Here is a 14,796-nt window from a genome sequence, read left to right as displayed (position 1 = left end):
TATTCCTGATTATTGATGTAGGGTTATTTTTAATAGCTGCAATGTTATTGTGAACCTTTGGGGGTTAGAATGTTAAGCCCCCGTCACACACAGCGATCTCGCTAGCGAGATCGCTGCTGAGTCACAAGTTTTGTGACGCAACAGCGATCTCACCAGCGAGATCGCTGTGTGTGACAGCTATCAGCGACCGGCCCCCCTGCCAGGTATCGCTCATCACTATTGAAATGTCTGGACATTTTTGGGGTCACTGGCCTCCTGCTGGTCAGCACGCATCGCTGCGTGTGACAGACAGGAGACCAGCGACACTGAGAACTAAGGTACACATCGGGTTGTTAAGGGGGCGCGCTGTGCCTAGAAACCCGATGTGTACCTTAGTTACCAGCGCGCTGATGCAGGGAGCTGGTGACCAAGGTACACATCGGGTTTCTAAGTGCTGCGCACCCCTTAGAAACCCGATGTGTACCTTGGTTACTAGCTCCCTGCATCAGCGCGCTGGTAACTAAGATACACTGCTGGTAACTAAGCGACGTGCGTCGCCTGTTACCCACGTGTCGCTGGTGCTGATCGCTAGTGAAGCTGCCTGTTTGACAGCTCACCAGCGATCACATAGCGACTCACCAGCAATCACATAGCAACTCACCAGCGATCCTGACAAGGGGATATCGTTGTCTGGATCGCTGGTGAGTCGCTATGTGTGCCGGGGCCCTTATAGCTGAGAATTGATCAACTGACGTGATCTGCAGTCCGTGTTCAGCATTATTACAAGTATATCGTGGCACAACTGTGTTGGTGCACAAAAGAAGGTTCCCACACCAGAATACATACCAGAAAAAAAATTTTTGGCACTCAAATTTTTGTCATAAGTGAAGAGTTTTATTTGCAGTCACATATAAACGTTTCAGCTGTAACAGTAAGCCTTCATCAGTACACTGCAAGGTCAATAAAAATATACAGACAAATCAGATGCTACAAATAGGATCAGTAACCAAATGAAAAACAAAACAAAAGAAAAAACTTTAATCCGTGCACAGTGCATTAGTGCTTGGGAGGATGGGTTAAACAATAAAAGGTGAGGTTTGGCAAAGGAAGAGAAAGAACAAAGCTGACCTACCAAGACTGCTCTTGTTCACTAAACTGCTGAAGGTTAAGATAGGGGGCCACTGTAATAATGGGAGTGATGAGTAAGTAATGTGCCATCCACACTGGATTACGAGGCCTAGAGACCTAAGAGAGGGAGGACGCTAGATCAGTGTCCACAGCAGATGGAAAATAGTGGAATCAATCTTCTATGAGGTCCACGTTTAGTATGGGGATGGAATGGACTCAGATATAGCTAAGCAGCCTCAGAAACAAGTATGAATATATGGATGGCCTTGTTCATGTACATGTAATAAAATGAATAGCCGTTTCGTTGGTGGGTGGTGGCGCCGTGTGACCTGGAGAGTACGCGGAATTCACCGCTAGTGTGACAGGCCCTGTTTATATGTGACTGCAAATACAACTCTTCACTTGTGTTCAGCATTAGACCCCATTCATGTTTGCAAAAAGAAAATAGGACATGTCTGGCTGTTATCTGATTTGCAGATCAAATGTAGAGAACCATAAAAAGGACGTTACTTTGTGCTGTTCACTTTTTATTGTTTACTTTGTAGGGAAAGCTTGGAATTTTTTTTTTGTTTTTTTTACCTACGAGAAAAACATGCTACACCGACGGAGAAAATGGACATGTGGGTGAAAATTGGATCCAGCAAATTGATGAAAAAAGGTCCCCATTTTCTAGTTTTCAAAAAAACGATGTCTGAATGAAGCTTTGTTCATCTCTTTGGTGGTTCTTCTAGGGTAATCTTCTAAATAAGACTCGGCGTCCTATTTCTGCCGCACTGTAAGGCCTTGGTACATTACATTACCGTTTGGATGTAGTCCTTGCATGCGTTTTTAAAGCCAAAGATATCTTTTGATCTTATTTGTTTTTATTTGTCTTTTTTGCATTCTCTTTAAATGGAAATTTGTCTTCAATCCATGGCCTTAAAGAAAAAGCAAAAATAATTAACATAAAATCAATGTTAGAGAGACTGTATACATGCTCACATGAATAATCGGAGAGATATATATCTTTGTACCGTGTTAGCCAGTAGATAGAAGAATATTCAGAATTGAGAGTCCTCAGTGGTTGATACCTTTTAATGGCTAACTGAAAAGATGGTAACACATTGCAAGCTTTCGAGACTACTCAGGTCTCTTCATTAGGTTGTTCTATGCCTCATCAAGAGATTTGAGTAGTCTCGAAAGCTTGAAATTTGTAATCTTTTAATGGCTAACTGAAAAGATGGTATCAACCACTGAGGACTCTCAAATCTTAATATTTTTCACATGAATAACCAGCATAGTAACTCAAACTGTCATATATTGCTAGCTTCAAAGGGGCAATCTGGACCATTTTATTTTTTTCTACGGGCCTCAGAACTTACAGATAGGTAGCTGCTACATCTTCGGCCCAGCGCAGATCTCTGTCAGCTCAGAGTAGCAACAGACCACTCCTGCCGGTGATTCTGGGGCTTCCACTGACGTCACGTCGACAGCAGCTTCTGTTTCGCTGTTGACTGATTGCCCTGTTGACAGGGTGTGACTGCCAATGTCATGCTGATTGACAGCTGGCTCCCCGCAGTTAAGTAGATGGAAGCTGACTGTCAATCAGCATGACGTCGGCAGTCACGCCTTGGTTACAGTAGCCCAAAAGAGGAAGAGCTGCTCTGTTGATGTGAGGATAAATGAAGCAGTAGAATTGCCAGCGGGAGTGGTAAGTGACAATTCTGAGCCATCGCCCAGCAGAAGAGGCTGGTAATTAGCAACTATCTGCCAATCATTTCTTCGCCCCATGAGAAAACAATAGTTCCAGATAACCCCAACTGAGTTTATCCTATCGTGTAGTTTTGGACAACTTATCTCGCATGCATGACCTGCGTAAAGGCAATCTCAGAGACTTTAATTGACATCATTAAAAAATGTTCTGTAGTTTCGCTTTCCAGGTGCCTGCTCTGACGCCAACTGTCTGGATCTACTAACGCAATAATTCAGGCAAGATGCCTGTCCCTTTAGTCTCTTAAATAAATGTAATAAAAAATGAATTGTTTTAGTACATTTATATACTACTAAGCCTTTATAATTACAGCAAATATGAGCCCAGAGCCTGTAGAATGGCACATGGGTAGACCTCCGAGGAGATCTCATCGAAGTGTATAAATACATGTGTGTGATTTATTCCTTCCAAAGACCTTGCAAAGGGCCACAGGGCATTAGTTACTTGTGGAGGAAAGCTGATTCCGGCAGCTAAATAGGAAAGGGTTCTTTACAATTAAAGCAGTCAGGCTATAGAATGCCCTAGTGCAAGAAATAGTAATGGTAATAATCTAGTGATAGTGGTAATATATAACTGGTGGAGAAAGGTTCAACTTGATGGACCCATGTCTTTTTTCAATCTATGTGTGCATCACCAACCAATCATGAAACATCTTTCATTTCACCAGAGCTGTTTAAAAGAAGCTGAGCTGTGAATGGTTGCTATGAGCAACAGTTTTCCTTGCAACCAATCACTAAGCATCTTTCATTTCACCAGAGCTGTTTAATAGATGAAAGCTGAGCTGTGATTGGTTGCTATAAGCACACCTCACTTCACAACACCTCAGCAGACACTGACCGGGTGGGAGAAATCTAGCATCCCCAGGAACATAAGCTCCCAGCCATTGTGTTCTCCCCAGAAAGGAGCAGAGAGCACATGACAGAAATTAATCACCCCCTCCTGTGCCCATATACCCATCACACATCCTCCATCCCATAGGCACATCTTCCCTCTTAACTTCCATACCGGAGATCCCTTTATGGCAAATCCCTCAGCGCTCTTATTCTGACCCCAGGCTTCTACTAAAGGGATCATTGGTACGTAAGTCAGGGAAAATCCATCCAGCGCTTTGGTTTTGACCCCAGACCTCTCTTAAAGGGATCCCTGGTATGGAAGTTAGGACCGTTCCATTCAGCGCTGTGGTTCTGACCCCAGGGTCTCAAAGGGATCATTGGTATGGAAGTTAGGGCAATTCCACTAAGCGCTCTGGTTCTGACCCCAGGCCCCTCTTAAAGGGATTCCCGGTACGGAAGTGAGGGTAAATCCACTCTGTGCTTTGCTACTGACCCCATGCCTCTCTTAAAGGGATCTCCGGTATGGAAGTTAGGGCAAATCCCTCAGCGCTCTGATTCTGACCACAGGCTTCTATTAAATGGATCATTGGTATGGAAGTCAGGGCAAATCCATCCAGCGCTTTGGTTCTGATCCCAGGCCTCTCCTAAAGGGATCCCCGGTATTGAAGTTAGGGCAATTCCGCTCAGCGTTCTGGTTCTGATCCCAGGCTTCTCTTAAAGGAATCCCCGATGGAAGTTAGGGCAATTCTACTCAGTGCTCTGGTTCTGACCCCAGGGTCTTTTACAGGGATTATTGGTATGGAAGTTAGGACAAATCCACTCAGCGCTCTGCTTCTGACCCCAGGCCCCTCTGAAAGGGATCCCCGGTAGGGTAGTGAGGGCAAATCCCCTCTGCACTTTGGTACTGACCCCAGGCCTCTCTTAATGGGATCTCCGGTATGGAAGTTAGGGTAAATCCCTCAGTGCTCTGATTCTCACCCCAGGCTTCTATTAAAGGGATCATTGGTATGGAAGTCAGGGCAAATCCACTCAGCGCTCTGGTTCTGACACCAGGCTGACGGGATAATGTGGGATATTAAGGGTAGTAGTCCGGTGGCTCTGGCTGATGGGTTTTTGTGGGATATTATGGGTAGTAGTCCGGTGGCTCTGGCTGATGGGATGATGTGGGATATTAGTGGTAGTAGTCCGGTGGCTCTGGCTGATCGGATGATGTGGGATATTAGGGGTAGTAGTCCTAGGGAGGCGGTTTTGGTGCCATCGAAACCGGCCGGGCCCATGCTATGCATTGAGACCAAACACAGCTTTGCTACCTGGATCTTACTAGTGAATCTACTTATCTCCTCACCCTGGAGTGTTAGAAATTATCAAGATCCCGGAAGGCATTTGGCCCATTCCATAGTTCTCAAAAATGTAATCGGTGTGTGGCTAGGAAGTACGATAAGTCCATATTCTCCTTATGAAATCCTAGCTGTCTGAGCAAAGCAGTTACACCTCATAGGCTCAGCAGGAGATCTTCCTGTAGGAGTTTGATTACTAACTAGCTAGTGGGTGTGTGAATTTCTTTGAAGCTAATAAGGCTGGGCCACCTTGTTTTCAGGAGGATTTTTAGCTGCCATTAAATCCCCCCATACTTCATAGGATCCTTTAGAAGGCGCTAAGGGGCAGTACTTTCTGACATTTTCCCGCGTGCCCATCTGCAATTTCCCCTCGCTGGGATAACCCATCAGCATTACAGTGCTCACAGCCCTTCTTGTGGCGAACGGCAAAGTGGTACAGTTGGATTGCAAGGCTCCAGCATCGCAACCTCCCATTCATTCTGGATACAGTGTGTAACGAGCTTAGGAGGTTGTGGTTATTTTCGAGGTGAATTGCCATCCGTATAAGTATGGCTGCAGACCCTGCAGGACCCACACAATTGATATGCTTTACTTCTCCATCATGGCATAGGCCACTTCCCTTAGCAGGAGCTTCTGGCTCAGGTACATAACAGCATGTTCTTGGCCCATAGCGTCAACCTGGCTGAGCACAGCACCAAGTCCAAAGTCACTTACATTGATCTGTTCTACAAATGGTCGTGTAAAGTAGGCTGGTTGTAGTACCGGGAAGCTGGAAAGGGTGGTCTTCAGCACCCAGAAGGCTGTCTCACAGTTGTTTGTCCAATCAACTGCGGAAGGTAGCTTCTTAATAAGGTCCGTCAGGGCCTTAGCCGGGTTACCATACCAGGGGATTAACCTTCTATAGTACCCGACGGTGTCCACGAAGGACATCACCTGTTTCTTGGTCCTGGGCGTGTGCCAGGATGTGATGGCATCCATTTTCTTTACCTCCGACTTTAAAGTCCTCCACCTACCCGGTGACTCAGGTAGTGGACCTCACTTATACCGAGCTAGCACTTTTCTGGCTTAATGTTTAAGCCTGCCCAGCAGATCCGCCCGAACACCTGCACTACATACTCTAGGTGATCTTCCCAAGTGGGATTGAAGATGGCAATGTCGTCCAGGTACGCAGCTGCATACCCTTCAAGTCCCTTGAGGAGTGGGTTGACCATCTGTTGAAAAGTGTCAGGAGCATTCTTCAAACCGAATGGCATCACTGTGGACTCATACAATCCGAATGGGGTGATAAAGGCAGAGTGTTCCCATGCCTCACGTTTCAGGAGAATCTGCAATAATACTCCAAGCTCAGATCCATGATAATCAGGTACTTTGCCCCAGCCAACTAATCAAGCAGGTCATCGATGTGTGGCATTGGGTATGCTTTGTTGGCCGTGACAGCATTGAGCCCCCTGTAGTCCATGTAGTACTGGGTTGTTTGTTCCTTCTTTGGGATGAGGACTACAGCCATGGCCCAAGCGCTATGTTTAGATGACCTCCAGCTTTAGCATATCGTCAATCTCCTTGTGCATGTGCTGAACGCTGGATTGGCGGATGATCCCCAGGGTGCACGTAATGGATGGCTATCTCTATCCCTCCAGGCTTGTTGCTAAATAAATCCCAGAAGGGGTGTAAGTTTGCCCACATCTTGGACTGTTGGTCCGACAAGAGCTACAAACCTCCACATCCTCGATGGTCCTACCCGCCTTAGCCTGGGCAAGCATATCCAGGAGGGTCTCCGGCTCCCCCACTTATGGTTGCATATAAGGAGGGTGTAGGCCTCCCGCTCATAATGTGCCTTCATCATTTTCACATGGAAGACCTGCTTTCCCCTGACATGGTCCAGGGTGGCCAGGTACGTTATGGCATTGAGCTGCTAGTGAATGAGGTAAGAGCCTTCCGAGGCCACCTGAAGCTTTTCCTGGGGTATGGTACTAGTACCCACACCTTTTGACCCACCTGGTAGGTCCTCTCACAGACATTCTGTTCGTACCATTGCTTCTGGTCGGTCCAGATTTGCGTCATATTACCATGCACCAGCTATTCAGTTGCGATGAGCTCCTTCAGCTGCTGGACGGTGGTAAGCTCAAATTCCATGGTCCATTGGTAGACTTCTCTCAGTAAGGCCAGCATGTGATCGGCCCAGCTGTCTGCAGGACCCCACTGCATACTCTGGAGCTTCTTCTGGTACATCTCAGGGGTCAAGTTTTACTGCTGGACCAGAGCCTGCTTGATATTCTCAAAGCTCAGGGTGGTCTTGCTGGGCAGGTACCCAAAGATTTCCAAAGCCTTACCCCTGAGATGAGGGGTTAAGAACCAGACGCACTGGTCCTCAGGCAGATGGTATTGACGGCAAGTTTTTTCAGATGCCAGCAAGAAAGTGTCCTAGTCCCCTCCCTTGTCCAGCAGGTTGAAGTCCCCCGGCTTGTAGCTTCGGAACCCGGATCTAAGGAGACTCGCGACTGGCTGGGGTCTGCGACTGGAGCTGGAGTTGGAGCTGGAGCATTTGTCACTTGTGCTCACGCTGATGTTCTTCTTCTGCTGCCTCGTGATGTTCTCCTGCTGCCATGATGGTCTCAGAGGTGGCCTTGTCTCCAGCCTTGGGTCTGACCAGGGCAGTTTGCAGTTGGGTACCTGTGCCTGTCTGAATGGGGGCATGGGCAGGTGGTGCGCGATCTACTGTGGGACTGACTGCAGGCAACTGGCTCCTTGGGGAGTCTGGGTTGGACTACTCCTATGCTTGAGGAACATCGTCTTTCACCTCTTCCTCACTTTTCGTAACATTAGCCATCTCCCTGGCTATGCCCCTGGTCTGAACTGATCTTAAGACCCAAGTGGCAAAAAGCTACTGGTGGTAGTCTTTAGTGTCTGGGAGCATGGATCCTACCATGCTGCCACAACATGTGATGGATGGAACCAGAGAAATTCAGCAGAATCCCACCACTGCCACCACATGTAAAGAACCTGCACTTTGCCACTCCGCCTGATGTCACTATTAAAACAGAGGGATCACGTGCTACGCTCTCCTCACTTGCACCACGTGATGTTCCGCAGCCTCTGGGGACATGTAAGGTCAATTTAGCACAGTTTTACACAGACACCGCTTGTCCACACAACCCAGGGACACAAGGGGAGTGAGAGCATGTGGCCCACACAGTTGCTGATGTGGCACCAAACTCGCTCACAACCCTGACAGTCTGAGAGGCCCCTTTCATTAGCACCAGCAAAACAGCACAAGATTAGTCCAATAGGACAACCAGTTACTCGTTAGATATAAGCCCAGTTCGTTAACGGTATTATATCGGGCCAGAAACCAGCACCTTTAGCATGGAAAGTTGAGCTGAGAACACAGACATATGGATTTATGGATCAAGATAAAAGAGCAGCCTAAGGTTAAATTATATATTTAATCGCCTTAAGAGCATACTAGACAAAACAATATATATATATATATATATATATATATATATAGTGTACATATATACTACCGTTCAAAAGTTTGGGGTCACCCTGAAAATTTTGTGTTTTCCATGAAAACTCATACTTTTATTAATCAAATGAGTTGCCAAATTAATTTAAAATCTAGTCCAGACATTGACAAGGTTCGAAAAAAAAGATATTTATTTGAAATAATAATTTTCTCCTTCAAACTTTGCTTTCGTCAAAGAATGCTCCCTTTGCAGCAATTACAGCATTGCAGACCTTTGCATTCTAGCAGTTAATTTGCGGAGGTAATCTGGAGAAATTTCACCCCATGCTTCCAGAAGCCCCTCCCACAAGTTGGTTTGGCTTGATGGGCACTTTTTGCGTACCATACGGTCAAGCTGCTCCCACAACAGCTCAATGGGGTTGAGATCTGGTGACTGCGCTGGCCACTCCATTACAGATAGAATACCAGCTACCTGCTTCTTCCCTAAATAGTTCTTGCATAATTTGGAGGTGTGCTTTGGGTCATTGTCCTGTTGTAGGATGAAATTGGCTCCAATCAAGCACTGTCCACAGGGTATGGCATGGCGTTGCAAAATGGAGTGATAGCCTTCCTTATTCAAAATCCATTTTACCTGGTATAAATCTACCACTTTACCAGCACCAAAGCAACCCCAGACCATCACATTACCTCCACCATGCTTGACAGATGGCATCAGGCACTCTTCCAGCATCTTTTCAGTTGTTCTGCGTCTCACAAATGTTCTACTGTGTGATCCAAACACCTTAAACTTAGATTTGTCTGTCCATAACACTTTTTTCCAATCTTCCTCTGTCCAATGTTTGTGTTCTTTTGCCCATATTAATCTTTTCCTTTTATTAGCCAGTCTCAGATATGGCTTTTTCTTTGCCACTCTGCCAGGAAGGCCAGCATCCCGGAGTCACCTCTTCACTGTAGATGTTGACACTGGCGTTTTGCGTGTACTATTTAATGAAGCTGCCAGTTGAGGAGCTGTGAGGTGTCAATTTCTCAAACTACAGACTCTAATGTACTTGTCTTGTTGCTCAGTTGTGCAGCAGGACCAGTTGGGATTGGGAGATGCTCAGTTGGGTCAGGACTCTGGCTGGGCCAGTCAAGAATGGTCACAGAGTTGTTCTGAACCACTCCTTTGCTATTTTAGCTGTGTGCTTAGGGTCATTGTCTTGTTGGAAGGCGAACCTTCGGCCAAGTCTGAGGTCCAGACCACTCTGGAAGAGGTTTTCATCCAGGATATCTCTTTTCTTGGCCGCATTCATGTTTCCTTCAATTGCAGCCAGTTGTCCTGTCCCTGCAGCTGAAAAACTCTCCCACAGCATGATGCTGCCACCACTATGTTTCACTGTTGGGATTGTATTGAGCAGGTGATGAGCATTGCCTGGTTTTCTCCACACATACCGCTTAGAATTATCACCATAAAGTTCTATCTTTGTCTCATCAGACCAGAGAATCTTATTTCTCATAGTCTGGGAGTCAGTCATGTGTTTTTTAGCAAACGCTATGCAGGCTTTCATATGTTTGGCACTGAGGAGAGGCTTCTGTCAGGTCACTCTGCCATAAAGGCCTGATTGGTGGAGAGCTGCAATGATAGGAGAAATTTCCACAAAGTCAACTATCTCCCTACTGCATCTGTGGAGCTTAGCCACAGTGATCTTGGGGTTCTTCTTTACCTCTCTCATCAAGGCTCTTCTCCCATGATTGCTCAGTTTGGCTGGACGGCCAGGTCTAGGAAGACTTCTAGTGGTCCCAAACTTCTTCTATTTAAGGATTATGGAGGCCACTGTGATCTTAGGAACCTTGAGTACTGCAGAAATTCTTTTGTAACCTTGGCCAGATCTGTGCCTTGCCACAATTCTGTCTCTGAGCTCCTTGGCCAGTTCCTTTGACCTCATGATGCTCATTTAGTCTTACATGCACTGTGAGCTATGAGGTCTTATATAGAAAGGTGTGTGCCTTTATAAATCAAGTCCTATCAGTTTAATTAAACACAGCTGGACTCTAATGAAGGAGTAGAACCAGGGTTTTCAAGGGTATTCTAACCATCCATTAGCCTTCTTACACAGTTAGTAAACACAAAGCACCATAAGAACACTGGAGTGATGGTTGTTGGAAATGGGCTTCTATACACCTATGAAGATATTGCATTACAAACCAGACGTTTGCAGCTAGAATAGTCATTTACCACATTAACAATGTATAGAGTGTATTTCTGAATCATTTAAGGTTAGCATCATTGGAAAAAACTGTGATTTTCTTTCAAAAATAAGGAAATTAAGTGACCCTAAACTTTTGAACAGTAGTGTATATATAGCTACTTTATGGCTAATTAATAGAGCACTGTATGTTAACATTTAGTTTACTTAGGCATTGCAGAGGTTAGAAGGCACAGTACCTGGGTCCAAAACTGCTTTATTCTTTAACTTCAAATGCTTTGATGGAAGATTGCTAGCAATGGAAAGCTACAGGTAGGCTGTGGTGGACTGCCGTGAGAAGTTATGAAGGTGAATATCCAAGATGAACTTGTGCACAGGACCTATGAGCATTTAAATACCTTCTGCTTTTAGCATTACAGAGGTTGAGTCATTAGGGCATAGGGACATCATGGAGGGGAACCATTGTTCAACACCTCTTATAAGCCAGAATAGAAAGCCGCAAAGTAAGAGTAAAGCTGGAGTCACACATAGCGACTTACCAGCGATCCCGACAACGATATCAACGTGTCAGGATCGCTGGTAAGTCGCTATGTGATCGCTGGTGAGCTGTCAAACAGACAGGTTCACCAGCGATTAGCACAGCGACGCCGCGTGCGCGGCATCGCTATGTTCGTTAGCGCTGATGCCATATTCATGTCAAAAATAGAATTAAAATAAAAAATATTGTTATTCTCACCTTCCGACGTCCCGCGCAAAATTCCCGCCTCTCTCCACGCTCCGGTCCCAGTAATCCTCTGCGAGAATTACCGCGATGATGTCCGTTCTCGCGGGATCGCGAAGTCTCGCGGTCATTCTTGCAAAGGATTACTGGGACCGGGAGCGTGGAGAGAGGCGGGAAGACTGCGCGGGACGCCGGAAGGTGAGAATAACAATTTTTTTATATTATTTTACAGCTGATCGCTGGTCTCCCGCCTGTCACACACAGCGATGCGTGCTGGCCAGCGGGAGATCAGCGATGAAAAAAATGTCCAGAGGTTTCTTGCAGCGATCAGCGATACCGGCAGGGGGGCCGGACGCTGATCGCTGTCACACACAGCGATCTCGCTGGTGAGATCGCTGTTGTGTCACAAAAGTTGTGACTCAGCAGCGATCTCGCTAGCGAGATTGCTATGTGTGATGGGGCCCTAACTCACATTCTAGCAGATACTACCTGGCTATGTATGACAAGGGGCTGTCTCACAATAACAACCCTAGTCTCTATGTCTTATCATGACACATAGGCAAAATTGAGGGAGGTATATCACTCATCCCTCTTTCTATGAGCCAGAACTGTGTCAAAACTAAAGGAACAAGAAAGCGCAGCGCAATAGGGTCTTATCCGGCTTAATGCTAGAGAAGTAGATTAGATTATACTCACCCTTTTTAGGAGAGGTTAAAGCATGTAGGATCAGTAATCTGCTTGCTGCACGTCCAAAGGTCAGCTCCGCGACCGCTTACACATCAGATTTTGGAATAAATTCTTGGACTTTTGTGCGCTACCAGATAAATTCACCAATCCAATATTTAAGAGAAAGATTAATCCATTTATTTCCCAACGCGTTTCGAAATGTGTACCATCATTGTCATCCCCTGAAGAAGAAATGGTACACATTTCGAAACGCGTTGGAAAATAAATGGATTAATCTTTCTCTTAAATATTGGATTGGTGAATTTATCTGGTAGCGCACAAAAGTCCAAGAATTTATTCCAAAATCTGATATGAGCCAGAACTGAAATTTGCTCCTGTTCAAGTGGACTTGAGCCATCCTTGTATTATACCCAAACAAGGAAATTTAATGGTAATTCACGGGCACTGACACAGAGTGAAGACAAGGGTGTATGTTCCCTGAACCCTTATTCATTCATACAACATGTTTCGCAGTTGGGTTGACTACTTTAACATATACCTGATGAAGGAGTCAACCCTACTTTGAAACACAATGTATGAATAAACATACACCCTTGCCTTCACTCTGTGGCAGCGCCCATGAATTACTGCTCTTTTTCCTGTTTAGTTTGAATATGTTTCTTCCCACCGGCGTGTGGGTCAGCGTTCGGAACAGCAGCTCTTCATTCTTACGGGTACGGAGTAATGCTAGGTCACAACCCAGGCAGGTGAGCATATACAATCCTTTGCTTGCTGTGTCTTATATTGAGGATGTGGGATTGCTACTCAATTGGGTGTGTCATGAAGCAATACAGGAAGCTTTTCCCTGTCTATGCTGGTTTATTGGTACTTCATAAACTAGCCACAATCAATGGAAACAAACAGCCTTTCAGTGAAGGCAACACAAAATAAGCACGTCTTGACAAAGTCCTTTTAGAGCCAGTTCAGATCACACAGACTGGATAGCATCCAGCATATCAGCTCAGTCTGGATATAATGTAAGGGGGAGGAGGCTAATGTTCCTTTTTGACTTCCCTCCTTAACAGGTCTTGTTGTTAAATGTGTTATTATAATGTCTATATGCTGTTTTGCTTTGGTACTGCTACACCACTAATGTGTATTACCATTGTTTGTAATATTGGTACTGCTACATCTCATATATTACCATTTACTGTATTTTGTATGTATTAAATAGGGACAGTGTACTACCCCGGGTCAGCCACTAGATGGGGGGCATGTTTATGTTCATAGCTTATAGTGTAGCTATTGCAAACATATAGTTAGTAAGCATAGGGTTAATTTTGTAGGAGGGGTGGCTGCTTGGTAAGTGTGGGGTTAGTTTCTAGAATAGTCAGAGGGCCAGAGGCGCCCGAAGGGTCCACATGGGCAATAAGCCCAGGACTCGGCAGCAGTCTGGCAACGTTGCAAGTGAGAAACCCAGCCTTCCTCTTCACCAGCACGGCACAGCAACTGGATAGTACAGAAGAACGTGGCTACTTATTGCTTGGGCACACACCTTTAAGACCGGGGTGAAATGGTCTGGGGAACCCACAGAAGCAGTAAATACAAATGGAGAAGAAGCGGGGCCAGTACAGAGAGCAGTACATAAGACCAGGGCTCATCCTCAGTGGCTACTGACTTCGGCAACTAATGATCTTGTGTCTGGGGCGAAACAGACCGAGGGATGCTTGGCCGTGGCAGAGCTGAATAGAGAGGATACTGGGAAACCGTTAGGGAAGGTCCAACCCGGGCCTGTGCAGAGTAACTGTGAACGAAGTGGAGGGAAAGTAAAGGAACTTTGTTATGTGAAGCCTGTTGTAAATACTGTGAAGTCTTTGGAAATGCTGTGTAAAGAACCAAGTCAAGATGTCTTTGTGGAAGTTATGATGGACTGTGCCTCAGTGGATGTGAATTTTCCTGGAAACGGTCTTCCACTGCGTAGGGAGGACCCTGAAGAAGCTGAATACAGAGACACAGGTATGCTGATTAGCAAGCATGATTTTTCTGTGAGGAGAGGCCAGGACACCAGAGCCCCGGTGTCCTCGCCTGCGACTACTGTCCTGGCCGACACTTATAATAACACACAGGAGGCCTTCTCTTTCCACACACACACAGACCATGTGTCCAACAACAGACTCCATTTTAATATGTGAACCACACCCAAAGTTGGGGTATGTGAGCAGCCAGAAGCGCCCATCTCTGAGGCTACCCATAAAATCTGGTGCAGATGCACCAAACAAACCTCTTAGGCTGTGTGCACACGCTGCGGATTCCGCTGCGTTTCCGCAGCGGTTTTGGCCGCTGCGGACACGCAGCAGTTTTAGCTGCGGTGTACAGTACCATTCATTTGAATGGGAAAAAAAAAACGCTGTGCCGACGCTGCGGAAAAAACCGCGCGGATTTGCTGCAGTTTTGAATCCGCAGAAAGAATTGCATGTCAATTCTTTCTGTGGAAACCGCTGCGGGTTCCTATCTCCGCCATTGTGGAGATAGTGAATCCGCAGGACCAAACCGCAGGCAAAACCGCAGATAATCCGCAGGTCTTTTGACCTGCGGATTATCTGCGGTTTTTGCAAAATCCGTGCGGATTAATCCGCAGCGGATTCCGCAGCGTGTGCACGTACCCTTAGTCCTATGTGCACTAGAGCAATACTCAAGTTTACATTGCAGATGACAACTACCTCTGTGATA

At 46.0% G+C, this 14,796-nt stretch overlaps 1 protein-coding gene across 1 annotated transcript in view; it reads right to left on the bottom strand.

Moving 5' to 3' along the window:
* Nucleotides 1–1,617: 1,617 nt before the first annotated feature.
* LOC141087819 (uncharacterized) overlaps nucleotides 1,618–14,796 on the bottom strand; it is a 198,747-nt gene continuing 185,568 nt past the window's right edge. Inside the window, exon 13 of the mRNA XM_073573661.1 lies at nucleotides 1,618–2,024. Within this exon, the coding sequence (XP_073429762.1) occupies nucleotides 1,961–2,024 (64 nt within the window). The 3' untranslated portion in view covers nucleotides 1,618–1,960. The remainder of the gene's footprint in view (nucleotides 2,025–14,796) is intronic.

The sequence above is a fragment of the Dendrobates tinctorius genome, unplaced genomic scaffold (genome assembly GCF_039654945.1).
Source record: "Dendrobates tinctorius isolate UK_male_01 unplaced genomic scaffold, ASM3965494v1 ptg000035l, whole genome shotgun sequence".
In the NCBI taxonomy this organism is placed as follows: Eukaryota; Metazoa; Chordata; class Amphibia; order Anura; family Dendrobatidae; genus Dendrobates; species Dendrobates tinctorius.
This window is presented reverse-complemented; position numbering and strand designations above follow the sequence as displayed.